We start from the raw sequence: 20,764 nt of genomic DNA, 5'->3' as shown, positions 1-20,764 counted from the left end.
GATTTAAAAAAAAAATGGCATTCCCGTTTTTGCTGGATCCATGAAGGATGTGCTGCGTCAGGTTGCAGGGCCATCCTGCCGTGGGCCTCTCTGGGGAGGTGTACAGGAATTCAAAACAGCAAAACCAACTAAGCACTAAAATATTTTTCTTGGCCCCAGGATAATTTTAAACCACAGGATGTGATAATCTGTGAAAGGAACACTGTATTTTTGCCCAGGATTTTATTTTTAAGTCAACATTTTTAACTATAATTAGTTAATGGAACAGCCCTGCTTCAATGAAAAGCTTCCACCTAGCCGGTGGCTGGCAAGAGCTATCCTGGGGTCCCCCAAACTGTTCATCCCTCCCCAGCCCATCAGCCAGTATGGCTCCAGTATTTCATTTTCTTACCCCAAATGACTTGTTCATCTGTCCCCTCCTCTCCACATCCCTCATCACCACTGCCATCTTACACCGAACTACTAGCATCTCTCCCTGGAATATCAAAGGTTTCCTTATAGCGTCCATGCTCCTTTTTTCCCCCAGAGCATTCCCCACACACAATCTGGCCCATCACTACCCTCTGGCCAATGCACTTGAAGAATACAGTTGTGAGGATTCACCGATGGCTCTGAAATCAGTTTGGCAACCTGGGCAGGAAGAACGAAGGATGAACACATGACAGTGTTCAGAAGCCTCAGGGAAGCACTCCACAATGCTGTGGGTATCCTTCCACCTCGGAAGGATTTAGCCTCATCTACCTCCTCACCCTCCACTCATGCCATGTCCCATCTGTGCTGTGGCTGACAGGGCATTCCTCCAGTTCCTCACCCTCTTTCCAAGCTCATGCCTCCAGGCAGGATTTCTTTGAGCCTTCCATGCTCTTCCTTCCCAATCCACTTTGTCTCTGAATTAACTCCTTTATCCTTTACAGACCATATAGCTCCAAATTGTGTCTTTTTATGGGACCTACCTGTTGCACAGACCTTGGAAACTACTCAAATCATAACTCCGTATCTTCATAATTACTGAATGATCATGTATTTTTGATGGTAAGCTCTGCGGGGCAGGAATCATGTTGCTCAACAGTTTTCTCTACAGCCAATACCAGCACAGGGTATAAAATAGATATGTATTTACTTGATAATAAAGTATTCATCTCAGAGTCCTGAACAGCTGCCAATTCTGACAAATTATCAAATCTGCATAACCCATGCTCCTTCCTGTCCCTGAGGCATGCCAGCAAAGCCTGAAGGCTGAAATGACTCTCATTTCCAATAAGTACATTTCTTCCTTGAGAAGACTGACTAAGGACTAGCCAGTACCTGTCTAATCCATAAGGCAAAGAACCTGGACAATAAGCACCTGTGTTCAAAATGCCTCACAGTGAAATCGGGCCTTAGGGCTTAGGAACAGGGCGGACCTCAGATCTCATCTCCAGATTTACAGTATTCCACTGACTAAAGCAAGCCTCTGCATTAAGGAAGCAGCACTTGAGATACAGGAATGTATACCCGGATGGCTACTGGCTGGAGCAGTAGCTAGAGGTATGAGTGCCATTTCCTAAGACTCTTTCTGAAAACAAAAGGTATCTCCCAAGAGGGCAACCCTAAGCAAAACAAGTCTTCACACAATAGATCTATGTGCAGACTCAGATACGATGCCAGTAAACTCCAGCACTATTGTATTAGCAACAACCACTATCCTTGGCACCGTCATTATATTTCTCTATGGTGTCTAGTACACACCAAAGACATTTTCTTACTGGTTATTTGTTTTAAAGATCTATTTTTAATTATATATATTCTGTTTGCGGGTATGTGCCCATGAATGCAGGTGCCCTCAAGAGACCAGAAGAAGGCATCAAGTCCCTTGGAGCTGCAGTTACAGGCAGTTGTGAGCTGCCTAACATGGGAACTAGAATGTGAACTTGGGTCTTTGGTGAAAGCAGCACTTGAACTGCTGAGCCATTTCTCCAGGCCGCCTTACTGGTTCTTTAGAAACTTCTGAGCTAAATAATGACGCTCAGGTAGCACAGGTTTCAACCTTAAAGACGCTGAGTTTGAAAATATCATAGACTGACACACATAGAAAAATTAGAAGTAAAGAGATGTTCATCAGCTGCCTGGCAGCTCATGCATCCACTTGTCCAGGTCAACAAACTCATTTTGAGATGTCATGGCTAGACCCAAGCTATTGCCCTTGGACTTTTAGGATAATGTTTTTCAATTAGGAATCCCCCAAATTGTGTAGGAGTCTTCCTGCCAACCATGACAATCAAGACAGTCCCCCATCGACACATCGACACGCCCATATTCCACCCTAATCTAGGGAAGCTCCCTCTTCAGGTGACTTTAGGTTTCGACAACTTGACAGTTAAAACTAGACGCCATAGACCATCTATCTTGTTTTCAGAGGACATCAACTCATCCTTCTCTCACCAATGTTAAAGATGTTCTATCATGTCCAAGAAACAAACACTTGGACATGACAACCTGAATGTAAACTTGGCTGAACACTAACAAGATCAGCAAGACAGACAGAAACTACATATCAAAGGATCACATTTTCTGGCATTGACTTCTCCAACTGGCACTCATGGCCAATAACGACTACTTTTGCCATGTATGCTCCACACAAATGTCTTTGAAGCTATCATAATATCATATTCAAGTTGATCAAAGAAGAATCCAATTCACTGGAGCTTCAACTAGCAAATCAAGAAATTCAGTTTCAAAGTAGTCATAGTTTTTTATTCACCCGAGAAGTTAAAGTCTTTCTTAAAAATGTACAGAAGGGTGAAGCCATGATCTGAGCTCTGCAAGAGATGGAGGCAGAAGCCCATCAGGTGCCCCCAACCCAGAACCTTATGATAATAATAAAAAGTGGCTAAGAAAGTCATGGAACCATGAAGGGAGAGCTAGACTTCTAAGATTTTGCCTACCTGGGAAACAGGTAGGCAAAGAGAACACTCATTAGTCAAAGAGAACACTCACTCCAAAGAATTAAAGTAAGCTTCATAAGAGCCAAAGTTACATTTTAAGTTTTAATCACTGGGCCCAAGAGATCCATGAAACAAAAATGCCTCTAACCTGTAAGCTCCTTGCCCAAGGACAAATACTTCCTGAAATGCTGGCGGCTACTGTTTATGAGCAATAAAAAGCCACACATTTTCATTCCCCTAAACAAGTTTGTCTGACCCACCTGCATAGGATGTGCTTGATCACATGTGGGTGGGAGGTACATGGGCAGATAATATGTCAGGATGTGTGCTTGCTCCTGACTGCATGTAGGCAGGAGGTACATAGTATTTCAGGATACATGCTTGGCCCTGATTGGACCTGATGGAAATTGCAGTGAATTATGGGTTTTGCCTTTTTAAGCCCCTGTGAAACAGGATTGGAGCCACTTTCTGGAAACCCAAAGATGGGTGTGGCCAAAGAATCTATCAACCTGGCCAGTATTTAATTAAAGCTTTCTTCAAATTTGGCTTTAATTGTGATAATAGCAGCTTTATTCTCGACCGGTGGGCTTAATTGTTTGAAATGACAAACCAAAAGAACTCTTGAGGTCAACCAGGTGGCTAGCTCAACTGAACATTTTCTAAATGTAGAGACTTATGTTCAAAAGACAGAAAAATGGATGGAAAACTGGGAGTGAAGAACTAGGGTCTAAGGGGGGCTGGGACTAAATAAAGGGGCGAGAAGGGACTATTAGAGGAGACGAATGGAATCCTTGTGTGTTATTGTACATAGTGGACACATAGCATTTAATGTGCATCTTGAAAAGAGACAACTTTGTTGACAAGAGCAGCCACTGCGTCACCGAGAAGACAAGAAGTAAGCTTCCGGGTTTCCGAGTGGCCTTGACCACAGCCCTTCCGCAGCTGTCCAGAGTCCTCAGCTGGGTTTCAGCCCACACAAGCTTGTCGCCTTTGCTCCTGAATCTATCTTACATTAAACTGACAGGGCTCCTAAAACATTCAGACATCAAGGACAGTATGTTCTCTCTCCTGGAAATACTTGTAGTAATGATACCTAAGCTCATAAAACATGTTCCTCGTGGGAATTGAATGCTTATTTCTGGAAACCAAGGCTGTTTGTTTTAGGTATAAGTGGACGCATCATGCAGTAGTTATCTGGCTGCATTGATAGCCAGCCTTCTTGGTGCTTTCTCACCTTGAGCAAACACTTGGATACATAGAAGTATTCTGTGGTCAGGATGTATTCCCGGCAGTGCTGTCTACTCTGGAACTGGTCTGGAAGGGAGTCTACACTCAATACAGCAGGAATTCACTTTCATACCCCGTTCCTTTCTACATCAGCATTCAAACAGCAGCAACAATGAGGGTCCACTACAACAGTGATTCTACAGAAGTGATAAGATTACAAGACTTTAATGTCTGAGTGAGATTCTGGGTTCTCCAATAATTCAGTTTTTATTGTTATGATTGCTGTTGGTGTCATTTTTTAATAGAATGTCCTTTTGTCTTGTAACAAACCACTGTCAGATTATAGTGCTAGCTGTGCATCAAATGGCTGAGGGTGGGTTTCTTAAAGGGGCGGAGGGAGAGGATGATAGGGAGCAGATGATGCCAACAAGGTTTCCTCCCCCTAATGCTCGCATATGTGTTCTTCTTCAGTCATTTCAAGGACCTGGTGTGGAACTCTGTTTTCCATGACAGGAACAGGGAATTATTTACATCTGCTTCAGCAAAAACCTGTATTCTTAAACTAATATCCATCTATATAGCTAAAGTACTGAGCATTTTCAATACAAGACACAAAAGAGCCTTAAAAGTCACTAGAGCCAACTCTTTATTTTAGAAGAGGAGTGTTCACCTGTAACACCAGAACTAGAGAGGTGGAGGAAGGGAGATTACAATTTCAAGGGCATCCTCAACTATACAGTAAATTTGGGACTACCCTGTGGCTAAGCTAATGAGATTCTGTATCAATCAACCAAAACAAAACAAGAATCACAGTGTATGAACAAGGTCACCTGTAAGACCATGAATGTCTTAATTCAAATGTTCTTTTCATCGCAGATTGTTCCGTGTTTGTAGGGGAGGAAAGGCAGTAAACAGGGGCTCACTGTACAAAACAAACACTAGAGAACCCACTCGTAACTGAAGCGTGTACTGGGAAGTCTCAACATCAGCAAGAAAAGCTACTTGCTATTTCTGCTTCATCCCTGCCCTTCTCACAAAACACCAAACAAGACCCCAGTAGCTCACTAATGAGGAGGAGCTTGTGGGAATGTACGGAGCTCCTGCCCTGGGACAGTCCATGCAAGGGGGTGTGTCCTTTGTATTAACTAGAAAGCCCTGTCTGCTCCCCTCTTCACTATCCTTTCTCCTTCAAGCAGAGCTCATTAGGAACCTGCTCACATCTATGCAGAATTTTTAAATAAAAAACAAGTAGCTATTCACTCACACGCATACACACACACACACACACACACACACACACACACACAAATTGTCTCAAAACAAAAAGATAAAAGGATTTATTCCCCAAGGGAATGTAGCTGCCAAGAAAACTTCCTCTCTCCATAAAGCAACAAAGCTTTCAGCTTTTCCTTTCATCTGAAGGATCACAAACACAAAAACAGTGAAAGCCACCAAAGGCCATTATTCTTGCTCAGGATTCTCAGCCCCTGAAAAACTGGGGACCCACAGATAAAGAAGCCAGTGAGCTCCCAGTGTAACCAGCAGCCTAATTAGCAGCAGAGCTGCTGAGGATCAGCGCCTGTTTATACAGAGGAGGTCTTTAATGACACTAAAAGTTTAATTCTGTCATAAATTTTAATATAATACTTTAAATACAAGTTAGTTAATCACTCCCCAATGTAAATTTACTGAGCTAAGGAAGAAATCCCATCTTCATTAGTATTCTCTGGTATTCATAAAATCCCCCTTTTCTCATAGCTGAGGGCATGCAAGATGGGCATGGGCTTTAGCAATAAAAACCAGTCAAACTGATGCATATTCATGAAGTCGCTCTAAACTGATTTATAGTTCTTGTCTTGGCCCTGGTACCCAGAGGAGTGAGAACCTAAGGAAGCCACAGCCTCCAAACTAGAAAAAAAAAAAAAGAGTAGCAGTAAGCCATTGGTAGGCTTTGCCGTTCCAAAGGAAGACAGTTCTCCAGTTATATACATCTCATTAAATACCAGACACCAAGGAACATCCAGAGTAGCCAAACACCTGCAAGGCACTCAGAGGCACCAAGAGTCCATTTTAACATGTCAACTGGCAACTAAGAAAGAGGCATGAAGACACTGCTGACCTGGGACTGGATTAGGAGTTAGCCAGAGTTCCCAGGATGAACAGTTGCCAAAAAGGAAGGGATTGAAGTAGGCATTCTGAAGCATATACCAGGTAGCCAGCATAAGTAAACAGGAACTCTGTTCCCCGTGCCTGCTCACTATCTTCTGGCGGGAAGGAAGGTTAAGTCCCAGGCAGCCCCACTCTTGGATGTTTTCAAACAAAAGCTGAAAACTCTAGATTTTTCAATATGGACTCATAATCTTTCACACCACTGTGGGATCCAAATGCATCTTGGCCCTACATATACACATAGGCTTTCACACCGCATTTGGCCCACTGTACTGCTGAGGGATGTAGGATATGGGCAGGGAGGGCAGGTGGGCAGGTAGGCCAAGTGCAGTGAAGAGCCTAAGATGACCTGAGGTGGCCAGGAGAACATTCCAGACAGCAATGGAAAACTTAAAAGGAGAGGTCAAGACAAAGGCTTCAAAACTTTCAAGGAGCCCCCCACCCCACAGCAAACATTTTAGGAAACGTTCCTGAAAAGATAAACATAAAAGCAAAAGGCAGAACAACTGCCTGAGAAGTCCTTGACCTCAGTCTTTGCCTGTATCCACCATGTTACCCTGCCCATCCCTTCCGTGCACTCAGACAGGAACCAGCGCCAATCACACCTTAACCTAAGAGACTAGCGTTCTTTCAGGACACAGTTTGTGATTTTTTGTTACACTGATGTGACAAAACCTAGAAACATCCGAACTTTAGCAGAACTATTCCTGGGTCTCCCTGAAGCTCATGTTCACCTAGGTACAAGGCTCCTAATACTGGGAGTGTCAAATACAAGTGCCATGCTGTAGGTATGAAACATCCAAGACAGAGGCAGCATCTACGCTGTGGTCTCCAGCATTTCCAGGACTCCCCATATCTACAAGGACCGATTAACTCCCTGAAGACTACCCTTCACAATGACCGAAAACATGAATGACCCCTGAGAGGCCCTTGCTACAGAAAGATCTTTCACACTTATTATTTTAGCTTTCTCCCAGCTCACAGAAAGTAGTATTTTACACCTGCTGGGCTTTTCCTCAGACTTCTTCAGTCATTTTTGAGCCAGACCAGAGTCTGGCATATCCTGTCACTATATCATGTCTCCATCAAGATTCTATCGACACTAGTATTACAACAGGAGAGATCAAGTTGGATTACACCACAGAGCCCTTGTAGCAGCGACAAGAAACAGAACTAGCACACACACACAAACAAAACAAAACAAACAGACATAAGATTATAAGAATAAAGGATGAAGAAATAAACCTATTCAGCTATGGTCACCTACTTTTCAAGAACACTGTCAAAATATACATTGGAGAAAATACTACTTCTTCAATATATGCTGCTGGGGAAACTGGATAGCCACGTGGAAGGGAATAAAACAAAACCCTATTTCTTACTCTATAGAAAAAAAATAATTCAAAATCAAAGATCTTAATGTAGGACATGCAATTCTGAAACTATCCAGGAAAACACTTCAAGATAGAAGGCCAGGTGAGGACTTTCCGAAAAGGACTCTGATAACCTGTGAAACCATTACAATTGAATTATGGAAGTACATGAAATTAAGAAGCTTCTGTATAGCAAAGGGAAAAATCACCAAAGAGAAAAAAAACCTAAAGAATAAGAGAAAATTGTTACCAACCATACATATGACAGAATATTAATATCTAGAATATATGAAGAATCAAATTAAATACAAAAAAATTAAATACAAAAAAAATCATTTCAATAATAATCGGGGAAATACATTGAATAGGCAGTTCTCAAAAGAACACAAATGGCCAGTAAATGTATGAGAAACTGCCCAACCCCCTTAGCCAGCAGGGACATGCAAATGAACACTACACTGAGATTCCTCTCACCCGAGTCAGAATGGCTACAACTGAGAAAACAAATGACTTGGGCTGGAGAGTTGGCTCACCAGTTAACAGTGTTTGCATGCTCTTGCAGAGGATGCAATGTCTATAGGACCTAGCATCTAGTGACTCGGTTCACAACTGCCTTTAATTCCAGCTCCAGGGACTCGACTCCTCTCTTCGGTCTTCAGGACCTTCAGGCCTCTTCAGTACCTTCACACACATACACATGCACACACATGCACACACACACACACACACACACACACACTGCAAATAAAAGCAAAACAAGTGACAGCAAATACTGATGAGGACATGGGGAGAGAGAAAACTCTCACACACTAGTAATGTAAACCAGTGCGGCCACTCTGGAAATCAGAGTGGAGGCTTCTCACTAACCTAAAGAATAAAACTAACATCTCTACCCCTCCTGGAAATATACCCAAAGGACTAAAAAAAAAAAAAAAAAAAGGTCAGCACACCAGAGAGATACTTGCAGAGCCATGAATACTGCTGCACTGGTTTTCAACAGCTAAGAAAAAGAACTGGCCTAAATGCCCATCAGTAGATGGATGATAGATCGCATCAACCAAGATAAGCAAGACTGAGACAGTTGTCATGTTTTCTGCCGTACACAGTCTAGATTCAAATATATATGTATATCCATCACATACATATGCATAGCATCTACACACATGCACACAAACACACACATGCATATGGCATTAAAGTAGAAGGAACTATTGGGGGGGGGAAGGAACATAAAGGAAGAATAAGAGAGGATATTGGATGCCCTATTGCTTTTTGTTACTGTGTTAAAACCATGACCTAAAGCAATATGGGAGGAAAGGGCTTCTTTATTTGGCGGACACATTCCTATGACAGTTCCTCATCAAGGGAATCCAAGGCAGGTACTCAAAGCAGGAGCCTGGAGGCAGGAACTGAAGCAGAGACCTTGGTTAAACACTGCTTGCTCAGTTACCTTTCTTAAACACCCTAGGTCCACCCGCCTAAGGATTGCCTACAGCGCCATGGGCCCTCCCACTTCAATTAGCAAGCAAGAAAATGCCCCACAGACATGCTCATAGGCAATTCCAATGGGAGCCATTCCTCAGCTGAGGTTCCCTTTTCAAGGGCTAACTATGACATGTTAGGGAGAAAGACGAACTATCACTTTTTTTTTTTTTCAGTGCATAATCAAGATTAGCTTACATACACACACAACTAGAAGGAGCTATGACAATGTGGATGGCACAATGCAGGTTGGCAGGGGTGGTATTGTAGAGGAGAAAATATGACCAAATTATTACAATGATATATATGAATAACAATGCCGTAATGAAACTCATTCAGTTATTTTTGTTTAGTAACTAAAAAGTTGGAAACCTTTTAAAAATAAAAATCACCTTTTAAAGGTGAAGAAGAGGAGGAGATGACGATGATGATGACAATTCTACCCACTTATGCCTGAGCCTAGCCATGTGTGGGGCTAACGCAGACAAGGACTGTTAGGGATGTGAGCTATCTGACTCAAAGATATGTTTAGCCACAAAGCTCATTTCACCTGTTCATCACATTTCACGATCCCTGCCATATTTTGAGGTGTTCAAAAGTTCCATTAGAATGTCCTTGGGTGACACCACCATGGGTGTGAAAAATGACTCCAGAGCTGAAAGTCAGCAGCTGAATCTACCTAGGAAACCCAACAGGACTAGTCTTAACTGGCATGACACCACTCCTGACGTGTGACTTAGCACAGAACCCTGTGGTCGCTGACAGCAGTGCAGTGCACAGAATATTCTGGAATGCCACCAGTTCGGAAAGCTAGACCCTGTGAAGAGGTCAAAGTGGGGCATGGAGGCTAGAGGGAAGAATGGATGACTTGGTGTTTGGGATCTATGGAAGGCTGTTAAATGGAGAGGAGACAGACCTATTGAGGACTGCAGCAGTCTCACTTAATAAGGAAAGCTCACTAGTGACTCACTGTCTGGTTTTTCTCGAAGTTAGAGGTAGTCTGTGAACTTTCCAAAGCCTTACGAGTATGTATGTACATAGGTGTATTTTTTTTCCAACCATCATCTCTGAGAGTCAGATGAAAGTATAACTCGCCAACCCCCAATAATTTAAAAACCCTTGCTCTATGTGTGCCCTGATGGAATCATCTAGGTCCATACTTTCACTTCTGAGCTAGTCACATGCAAATGATTACTGTACAATCTCATTCATTTTCTGAACACAGTAAAATATTCAGTTTTCATCCCAATCATAATAGGACATAGAACAGTTCCCAGTCTATTGAACTGGAGATCACTAGCTGCTGATACCATTTCCCCGTCAGCCTCTGCTAAACGTCCACACCCAAAGGACCACATCATGCTCCATACGCAAGCATGTATGATTTAGCTTTGGGATTGGCTGGTTTTGTTTGCTTCATACTATTTTGAAATATGCATGGGAACGGGTTGACCTTATTCTGGCTGAGAACAGCCTTCGTCAGGCTGTTGGGGTGGGAGGATGGGAGAGCTGGTTACTGCCCAGCAGAGTCAAGCCTAGATGAAAAGAGGTCTGTTACAATAAGGCCTTGAAAAGGAGGGACAGATTCCTCATCAGTGAGGAAATGACATGGAGTCCAACTGTGATCTCCCGAGGTCAAGCAACAATAAAGTAGGCAAGGACTGGAAGAAGAGTATGTTCCTGCAAGAAGCAGCAGGGAACAGGGAGACTTACTTTGGATCACTGTTGAAGGGACAAAGGTCATCATGGTGGGCAAGGCATGGTGACAGGAACTTGAGACTGCCAGGCATGTTGCAGCCACAGTCAAAAAGCACAGACCGAAAGTGGGAGACAAGCCCGAAAACCTCAGGGCCTGCCTCACTTTCTTCAGCAAGGCTCCACATCCTAAAGATAACAAGTGGCCAAACGTAGGAACCAAGAGGTGAAATTCTAACCACAACAGAGTTGAGCGGCTGGCTGCCCACGACTCCACTAGGAGGTGACCACCTTTAGGGCTCTCTCCCACCCTTTGGGGTTCTGTGCTCCTAAATTTAGTATGTTGGGAATCCTAAAGCACCGTTAACATAGTACAGGCCATGTTCTCTTAACTTGATGACTCAGACTGCACAGCTTTCAAAAACAAAATTCTAAAGGTCATGCTCAGAAGCATAGCCTTCCCTGTTCCCTGAGTGAGGGCTATACTGATCCAAGCACAGGGCCCTACAAGACAGCTGGTACAATGTGCTGTTGAACTCTTTCTTCTGTTTACTTCTAGAAGAGACTTTCCGTAGGCAGCTGCCATGCCAAGCTTCTGTCAGAGCGCCATGCCAACCTTCCACAGGCACTTTTCCACCCATACCCTGGCTCTGGATTCAGAGTTGTCTCCAGGAGGTCTAGCGGGTCAGAAGCCAGCCCCGGGCTGCTTCTGGACTGAGGTCACACAATAACACTTAGGGCAGCACAGAGACTGCACCTGGCCTGCCATGCTAGCACACCGTAGGTGCACATTTCACCTCAGCTTTTTTTTTTTTGTTTTTTGTTTTTTTGTGGGACCAGGCAAGTGCCTTAATGTCTCTCAGCCACATGCCCTCTGTGTATTGGATCTTATGAGTGACAGCTTTCGAAGCACATAAAGAACCAAGTGAGAACTCAGTGAAATCAACTGACATGACGTGAATTAAAATACATCCATCACATGTCAGGATCATCAGAGATCACGAATGAGCCCTAAATATTCTCTGCCATAAGAAAAAAAAAAAAAAAAAAGAACAACAACAAATTCTTCTCCACAAGCAGACTGTCTTAGGTAGGGTTTCTATTGCTGTGGAGAGACACCATGACCACGGCAACTCTTATAAAAGAAAACATTTTGTTGGGGCTGGCTTAGTTTCAGAGGTTTAGTCCATTACCGTCATGGTGGAAAGCATGGGGGCATGCCGGCCGACAGTGGTGCTGGAGAAGGCGCTCAGAGTTCTACATCTGGATTCACAGGCAGCAGGGAGGAGACTGGGTTCCACACTGGGCGTAGCTTGAGTATACAATACCTCAAAACCAGAGCCTGCACTCACAGTGACACCCTTCCTCCAACAAGGCCACACTTCCTAATAGTGCCACTCCTCATGGGTCAAGCATACAAACACACAAGTCTATGAAGGCCATTTCTGTTCAACCAAACCCTGCTCTCCCTGAGTCATAGGACTTAGGATCTCCAAACACAAGATGAGGAAGGCCCTGTGCGTGTCCTTTTAATGCAGCAATTCTATCAATGAAGTCAGCATCCTTGACCCACACACAGGTGGCAGGCATACAGGTTAGCACAATCCAGGAAGCAAACTAGATAGAGCTGAGGTGTAGCTTCCGAAGAAAGGTGAACTCACCTTGGTTGAAGTAGCACTGTTTCCTGGCACCTGAAGATGCTGTTTTGGGGACTCTCGTGAGCTGGTGTTCCCACTCTACCCTGGCACTCTGATTGGCTGGGCACCACGTGCTCTGTCTCCTATAAGACAAGAAGGCAGATGAGCTATCCGAGGTAGACATTGCCACAGCACACCCACTGGGCTGAGCTCAGCTCAGGACAGGAGGCAATTACAGGCACCACACTCTCCTGACTTCCATGTAGGAAGGGAGAGAACTCAGTGACCAAATCTAATAGGCCTTTTTCTCCAAGTCAGTTGATGGTGTAAGGTTATAGAAAAGGGGTGGAGTGGGGAATAGCACTTGCATAAATATGAGACATTTCTAGGCATTAAAAATGACATTGTAGGGGCTAGAGAGATGGTTCAACAGTCAAGAATGCATGTTATTCTTGCAGGTGACATGAGCTCGGTTCCTAGCACCCATACTGGCAGCTCGCAACTGTCTGTAACTCCAGGTCCAGAAGGATTTGACCCTTCTAGGTTCCACAGGCATCTGCACTCAAGTGTGCATACTTACACAGAGACATAGACTGTTAAGAAGTTAATAAAATGTCCTTTTTAAAGATTCCTGTATTCTATGAGTGTTTTGCTACATGCATGTATGTACATGTGTGGGTGTGTGTGCATGCGCACACGCACGTGCACCGTGTGCATGCTGGGCACCCAGACAGAGGCCAAAAGAGGTGCTGGATGCCCATAACTGGAATTACAGGTGGCTGTGAATCCCCATGTGGGTGCTAGGAACCAAGCCTGGATCCTCCCAAAAAGCAACAAGTGCTCTTAACTGCTGAGCCATCTCTGCGACCCCAATGTAACAGTTTTTAATTGGCATTATGAAATACAGCATAAAGATAGCTATAAATTTAATAACATGTATAAGATACTCATTTTATGAAGAAAATATGTATGAAGGCTCACAGACACGAACAGTTGGGATGAGCTGAAATGAAATCTTAATAGTAATTATCCGTGATATGTCATTTTTGCAACATTTGGGGTTCATTTGATTTCCCAAATTTTTAATAATAGAAAGATGTATTTTTTCTGTACGAATAAATAACTTTAAGCTAGTCTTAACACTAAGACACACTCATGTCACGTACTTCAGTCCCAAGTTTGCCTGATCTCTCTCCACTGGCACCTCTGTAACTATCGCCATTAGCTTACCCAGCAACCACACAGACCCCAGCTCTTGGAAGTGCCCATGAGGCCACCAGCACTGGTGTAAAAACCTTTCAACCTTTCTGAGTACTAAGCTGCAGGGGATGATACAAACACACCCAGATGACAACTAACCCTGCTTCAATACACAGACACACATGGAAATGGGAGATCTAGGACCCACGATCGAATTCCCATAATCTTTAAGCTGTAACAAGCCTATCGCAAATTCCTCTCAAAATAATACGATCTCTCTATACCCAATGAATGAGATACCAAGATGAGAATCCATGAGCAATTCATTAATTCCAGATGGCCATTCAATGCACTCAGATTATCTGGGATGTGGGGTGATATTGCACTTGTCTCTGCAGAATATATCAATGGCAAGAGAGATCCAGCCTCTTCCAGAGTAATGGGGTAGAGCCATCTATGTCAAGTGTTCTATATGTTATTTTTCCAAAATATTAGAATAACCTAGATGGGGCCATACAGTCACCAGACACTTCCAACAGGAAAACTGAATGAATGTTGTCCTATAAGAGGTAGGGCAGAGAAGGGAGAAGGCCAGGGGAAAGGAACAAATGAGGAGAATTAAGACACTTTCTTTACTCTTCCAAGCCTCCAGATTCAGACGGGAAGACCCTCCCTGGAATTCACTGGCTCTCCAGGCTTAGTAGCTGCTTCCAGAAAGGTCTAATGACTACTCAAATATTGGCAAAGGTTTCCCAAACACAATGGTTTTTAAGAAAAAGACCACTGTTTGCTATTAGCTAAGCATGTGACCTTAGGCTAAGTTGCATGAACTATCTAGGCCTTAGTCCCCTTGTCTGTAAAATGGAGATGATCTCCACAACCTCATAAGGTGTTAAGATATGACTAGAACCTTTCAGTGCCTTTCAAACAACTAGCTACAACAGCAGGAGAGAAAAAAAAAACCTCTCTGTAAGGATAAAATTCTTTCCACAAAAAAAAAAAAAAAAAAGGCTCTGGATGTTCTAAAACTGTTGTTTAAAAGACTCCAACAAAACAAAATGTGCAACACTTGTTTCACATTTTCATGTAGGTATAAGAATAGCAAAGATATTTAAAATACTGGGTTTTTGTTGTTGTTGTTATGGTTGTTTTTCTGAGACAGGGTCTTGCTATGTAGACCCAACAGGGCTCACACACAACTCCTGTTTGAGCCTTCCAGGTGTTATGGCTGTCCTCTCTATATCTGTCTTCCTGTCACCTGGCCAGGTGGAGATGTCAGATCCTACATCTTTTCCCGCATTTTCATCAACCCTCTACATCATCCTTCATATGTCCCAAGTCTAGCCTCAGTGATGCGATGGACCAAAGCCTGACAACCGGCTTAGGATCCCTCGAGCCTATGGAAAGCCAGGCATGGTAACCGGTATCTATAATCTGGTGCACCTAAAATAAGATGGGAGGCAGAGACAGGAACATCCCGGGAGGCATGTGGGCTGCTAGCCTAGTGTATACAAAACAAGAGAGCCTCAATCAAGGTGGAAGGCAAGGACTGGCAATTGAAGTTGTCCTCTGACCTCACACACATGCTTTCTCAAACATGGCACTTGTGAACACAAGCACACACGCATACACACAAAGAAAGATTATGAAAACGTGGCTGTGTTACTGAAGGTGGCCTGAACCTTTTTAAAAAAAAAATAGGTTAGAAAACAAATTCCTTGGTTGGATCTTTAAAATAACTGTCTCCCTCCCTCATCATTACTTCAACGATAAGTCAAAAATCAGCTACACACATCCATGAAGTAGGATCTCACCTGGTCCTTTTCTGTATAAATGGCCTCAATGCTTACTATTTCCTAAATGAATTTCTAGGAGAAGACAGATGCGCAGATGGTGAGTACATACCTAGTTTGTTTGTTTGTTTGTTTGTTTGTTTGTTTGTTTGTTTGTGACAGGTTTCACTCTATAGCCCTGGCTGTCCTGGAACCCAGAGATCCGCCAGCCTTAGCTTCCCAAGTGCTGGGATTAAAGGTGTGCGCCACCACTGCCTGGCTATAAACCAACTTTTTAAATTCATGATGAATGTCACATTCAGACTTCCTCAGGTAAGTAAGGTACTTTTTAGAACCTCCATTACCTCATTTAAAATCTATGGGTGAGCTTTAACCTCCCAGCTCTCTACAGTGAAAAAATGAAAAGAAATAAGGGAGGAAGGTAAGGAAGGAGGGAGATGGAGAGGGAGGGGGAGAGGAGGGAAGGAGAGAGAGAGGGGGAAAGACTCAGAGAGAGAGCTTCCTGAGCTAGGAAGATGGCCTTTTATGCAAAAGGTGAATTCCAAAAGATTTTCAAATATATAGCTGACATTTACACATTTTTAAGACTATTCCCATGACAGTGGGAATTTCTGTTCACCTACTGAGGTGGAAATATTCATAACATAACATAAAATAGCATAAACACAGCTTATAACTTAATAGGCCTCAAATTATTGAAATTATAGTTTCTCATTAAGTTTAGGAAAACTATTTTCTTTTCAGGCTGCTCTCATTAGGAGAGACCATGATGCCAATTCAATACTAATTCAAAATAAAATAGGACCATACTGTGTCACTTGAGCCACAGAGCCCACACCCTAGCCCTAATCTCCCCAATGCAGATTCAAAGTTCTTCCCGCCATCTTTCCGTGATTTGTTTGCTACAGAACTGAAGGGTTGTTCCATGCCCACCTGTGTAAGCACATCTGCAGTTACTGATACTAACAACTGGCCTGGCGGTAGCCAAGGACGAGATTGATGGAGTGTGTGAGGTTTCCATAGTTGTTTTCCTTCTCTGCAGCATATGGCGGAAGGCCACAGGGACTCTGAAGTGGGGGGGAGAATTGTAGAAACGTTAAGGCCTTCTCTTTAATGAACATACACAGGAGAAATGGAGTGAAGAGGCAACAATTAGCCCCCTTGGGTATTTTGACAAAGGACTATTCCTGCTGTGGCTGCCTCTTTCCAGGAATATACACCTGCCTGCCTCTTGCCCTCAGAGAAGCCTGGAATGATGCTATTTCTCACTCTACTACAGACTGGGTATGAAACGTTCCTCGTGGACTCCTGTGTTGAACACTTGAGGTCCAGCTGGCAGCTCTATTCTGGGAGGTTATGGACAATTCAGGAAGTTGAAGGTAGCTGACAAGAGATAGGTCACTGGGAGTCTTGGGAATGTATTATCCCTGGCCCCTTCCTGCTGCATCTTCGGGGCTTTCTGTCGGCCAAGAAATGCAGACTACCCTCTGTCTCTAACTCCCACTGCTGTGATGGTCCCACTGCCCAAGCTTATGGGGCTAAGAGATCATGGGTGGAAAATACCAATAAAAATCATGAACCAAAATAAAGCTTTCCTCCCTTGAAGAGTTGTCTCTGTCAAAATCTAGGTGACTGTCTTAGTTGCTGCTCTATTGCTGTGAAGACACACCATGACCCAGGCAACTTATACAAAAATAAGCATAATAAGGCCAGCCCTTTCGATCCTTCCCAAATAGTTCCACTAATGGGGGATCAAGCCTTCAAATACATAAGTTTATGAGGGTTACACTGGCTGGTTTTGTGTGTTAACTTGACACAAGCTAGAGTCGTGAGAGATGAAGGAGCCTAAGTTGAGAAAACGCCTTCATGAGATCCAGAAGTAAGGCATTTTCTCAATTAGTGATTAATGTGGGAGGGCCCAGCCAGTATGCATGGTGCCTCTCCTGGGCTGGTGGTCCTGGGTTCTATAAGACAGCAGGATGAGCAAGCCATGGAGGAGAAGCCAGTAAGCAGCACCCCTCCACAGCCTCTGCATCAGTTCCTACCTCCAGGTTCCTGCCCTGTTTATGTTCCTGTCTTGACTTCCTTTGGTGATAAACAGCAATGTGGAAGTATAAACCAAATAAACCCTTTCTTCCCCAACTTGCTTTTCGGTCATGATGTTTCACTGAAGCAATAGAAGCTCTAACTAAAACAAAAACCATTCTCATTAAAACTACCACAGCAACAGTGATATTAAAAATAATGTGTACCCTCCCCTCAATAGGACTGCTATCTCTAGTAGCAATGTTGAGTTCTCAAACTTAACTTCAGTTGACCCCCAATGCCTAGAAGCTGATGAGGCTTCCTGGACTGAACTCTTGAGATTCAGCAGCTGGCCATCGCTGCAGCTTTATGGAAGCCTGGATTTCTAACTACATTTGTTCATCATGTAAGTATGTGGTTTGGCTTTCAAATGAAACAGCTCATGTACTTGTGTCATTCGAAGGTGAGGAGGAGGGCTGGAATAAAGGAGGACAGCTAAATGATTTTAACATCCCAAACAGGAGATGACAGGCATTGGTCACAGAGGTGGTCATCAGGGTAGAGGAAACTAACTGCCCTCAGAGATGGTGAAGACGCAGGACGCAGCGTGGAGAGGGACAATGATTTAATGAAAAAAAAAAAAAAAAAGGAAGGGCTGAAATTCAGCTAAGAGGAACAGAAAGAAACAGTCCCGGGCTGCCCATGGGGCATGGGAAAGGCAATGATGACCACATCTGGCATCTTAAAATAGATCAGGGCTGGGTTTTTATATTTGGGAACAAGTGAGGAAGTGACAGAAACACCCGTCAGAGTGTGAGGAGAGAATGTGTGAGAATGCCCAGACATCCCCAAGGAATACCCATGGGGTGACACCAGTCACAAGGTGCAGAGAACCTGTAAGAATAGAGTCCCTGAGGAATGCTAACTTACAGGTCCAATGATGTATTCTTGTATTAAAGGTAAACCCGTGGCCAGCGAGATGGCTCAGCAGGTAAGGGCTCTTGCTGCCAAGCCTGACCTGAGAGCTTTGTGCCTTGGGACTCATGTGGTAGAGGAAGAAAACCAACTCCTTCAAGCTGTCTTGACCCTCCACACAGGCACCATGACACATGTACACACCTGTACACACACACACACACACACACACACACACACACTACTTTTTAAAAATTAAAGGCAAACCTGCAGCAGCTAGGTCTGTGGCTCACACCTGCAACGAAATATGAAGATCACCTCAAGTTCCAGGTCAGCCTGGACTACAAAGTGAGCTCCGGGTCAGTGTAGGCTACAGAGTGAGACCCTATCTGAAATGAGCAAGGAGATAAAAAGAAAGAGAAACAGAAGGGCCTGATGAATAATGTGTATTAAGATCCCAAAGAGAAGAGGAAGGGAAAGATGTTGGGGAGCACGTGGGAGCACACACGAGCATCATCACATACTCGTGTTTGACTTGCAACATATCTGACTTGTAAGCCACTCCGTTGTGTAACCTGCTTAACGAGTATACACTTCCTTTCAAATTTTAAAGTAAGAATATTAACCCTTTTAAAACTTGAATAAACATATGCAAGGGAGAGGTTTAAAAAAAAAAAGACAGAAAGAAAATACAGAGAACGCCGGTCATGGAAAAGACAAGAGGACAATATTCCTGCTTCATATCCCAATGCAATGTTGAAGAGTTTTAACTCAGTTGAGAAAGTGGAGCTGCAGCCATAAAAGAAAACTTGAACATTAGTAAAAGCACACTCAACCACATGACTTTTGTCTTAAGATGTTATTAATAATATTTTCAAAAGCAGATGTCACTTTTTTTTACACTGTTTAAATTATCACAGAAACATTTCCAAAAACAAGGAGCTGTGGCTACAAAAGATGGATCAGAGGGTTGAAAGCACTTCCTGATCATTCAGAGGACCCATGTTCAGTTCCTGGCACCCACACTCCACGCCCCACAAATGGCAACAACTCCAGCTCCATGGAATCCAGCACCCTCTTCTGGCCTGTGTGGATACTGGCAAGAAGGTGGCGTATACACACCTAAACATACACAAACACAGAAATAAGATAAAAAAGAATTTTAAATGCATGGTTGTGTTGACTATTCTTCGTTGTCAACTTGAATTACATCTGGAATTAACTAAAATTCAAGTGGCTGGGAATATCTGTGAGGGATTTTTTTTTTATCTTCATTAAATCATTTGAAGTGGAAAGATCCATTTCTAAACCAGAGCTTTGAGGTGGGAAGGTACACCTTTCGTCTGAACCCTGCATTTTGCTGGCAGCCTATATAAAGGATATGGAAGAAGAAAGCTTGTTCTCTTTGCCTGCTTGCCCTTGCTAGCAAGTCCATTCCCTCACTGGCATTAGAGCCTACTTCTTCCAGATCCCAGTGTATACTGAAGACCAACTGAGACATCCAGCCTCATACACTGAACAGCTCCTGGATTCTTAGGCCTTCCATGTGTAGACAGCCACTGTTTGATTAACAGGCCCACAGCTTGTAAGTCATTCTAACATTAATAAATATGCATCTTGTTTTATAAGCTCTGTTCCCCTAAAGATGCCTGGCTAATACAATAGCTCCATGGGACACACAGCACATTGAATATGCCTGGGAAGCCCAGTCTTTCTGAGACACTGGCCAGGCCCCCAGTGCGACCTGACAGTAGAAAAAGCCACCTGTTAAGAGTCCCTTCATAGCCAGAATTGCCTCTCAGGCTTTTCACAAAAGCTGGTAAATTATTTTGACTTTAAAAGGACTATTACAATTTTAAAAATAGAAAAAAATATTGATTTCTCTCATCTAAAAATAAATTTAAAACACATACTTTAGATAATCCCCCTTTTAATAGATGTTAAACTCCCCTAAATGCTTTTTGTTTTCTATAAAAAACTGTTTTCTAGGTAAAAAAAAATCCACACTGTTTTGGGTTTTGGTTTGTTTTGTTTTCTAAACACTTCTTTTAACTAAAAGAGCCAACTGATATGGCATCTCTACCATGAAATTTTCTGAAATTAAACTGTGTCCACCATCCTTTTCAAGTAACCTTTGTGTTTCATTTCACAAACTCCTTTCTTTACTTGGTTTAGCAAAACTCAAATGATTTGTCTATTCTAAGAGCAGTCCTAGTTGGAAGGATAGAGAAACAGTATTTCCAACAAAGGAAGGAAGGAAGGAAGGAAGGAAGGAAGGAAGGAAGGAAGGAAGGAAGGAAGGAAGGAAAGGGAAGGGAAGGGAA

General features: G+C 43.2%; 1 protein-coding gene across 4 annotated transcripts in view; it reads right to left on the bottom strand.

Annotated features, from left to right (window-relative positions):
* The window catches only part of Fam13c (family with sequence similarity 13 member C), a 101,724-nt gene that overhangs the window by 50,352 nt on the left and 30,608 nt on the right, over positions 1-20,764 (bottom strand). For 3 of the 4 annotated variants that reach the window (XM_055598929.1, XM_055598926.1, XM_055598927.1), the window contains one exon: positions 12,532-12,650. The exons of the other annotated variant lie outside the window; for it this stretch is intronic. In XM_055598929.1, coding sequence (XP_055454904.1) covers positions 12,532-12,650 — 119 coding nt within the window. The remainder of the gene's footprint in view (positions 1-12,531; positions 12,651-20,764) is intronic. 4 annotated transcript variants of the gene reach the window in all.

The sequence above is a fragment of the Psammomys obesus genome, unplaced genomic scaffold (genome assembly GCF_907164565.1).
Source record: "Psammomys obesus unplaced genomic scaffold, mPsaObe1.curated_primary_1811, whole genome shotgun sequence".
Lineage (NCBI taxonomy): Eukaryota > Metazoa > Chordata > Mammalia > Rodentia > Muridae > Psammomys > Psammomys obesus.
Note: the sequence above shows the minus strand (reverse complement) of the source record. Positions and strands in the feature narration are given on the sequence as shown.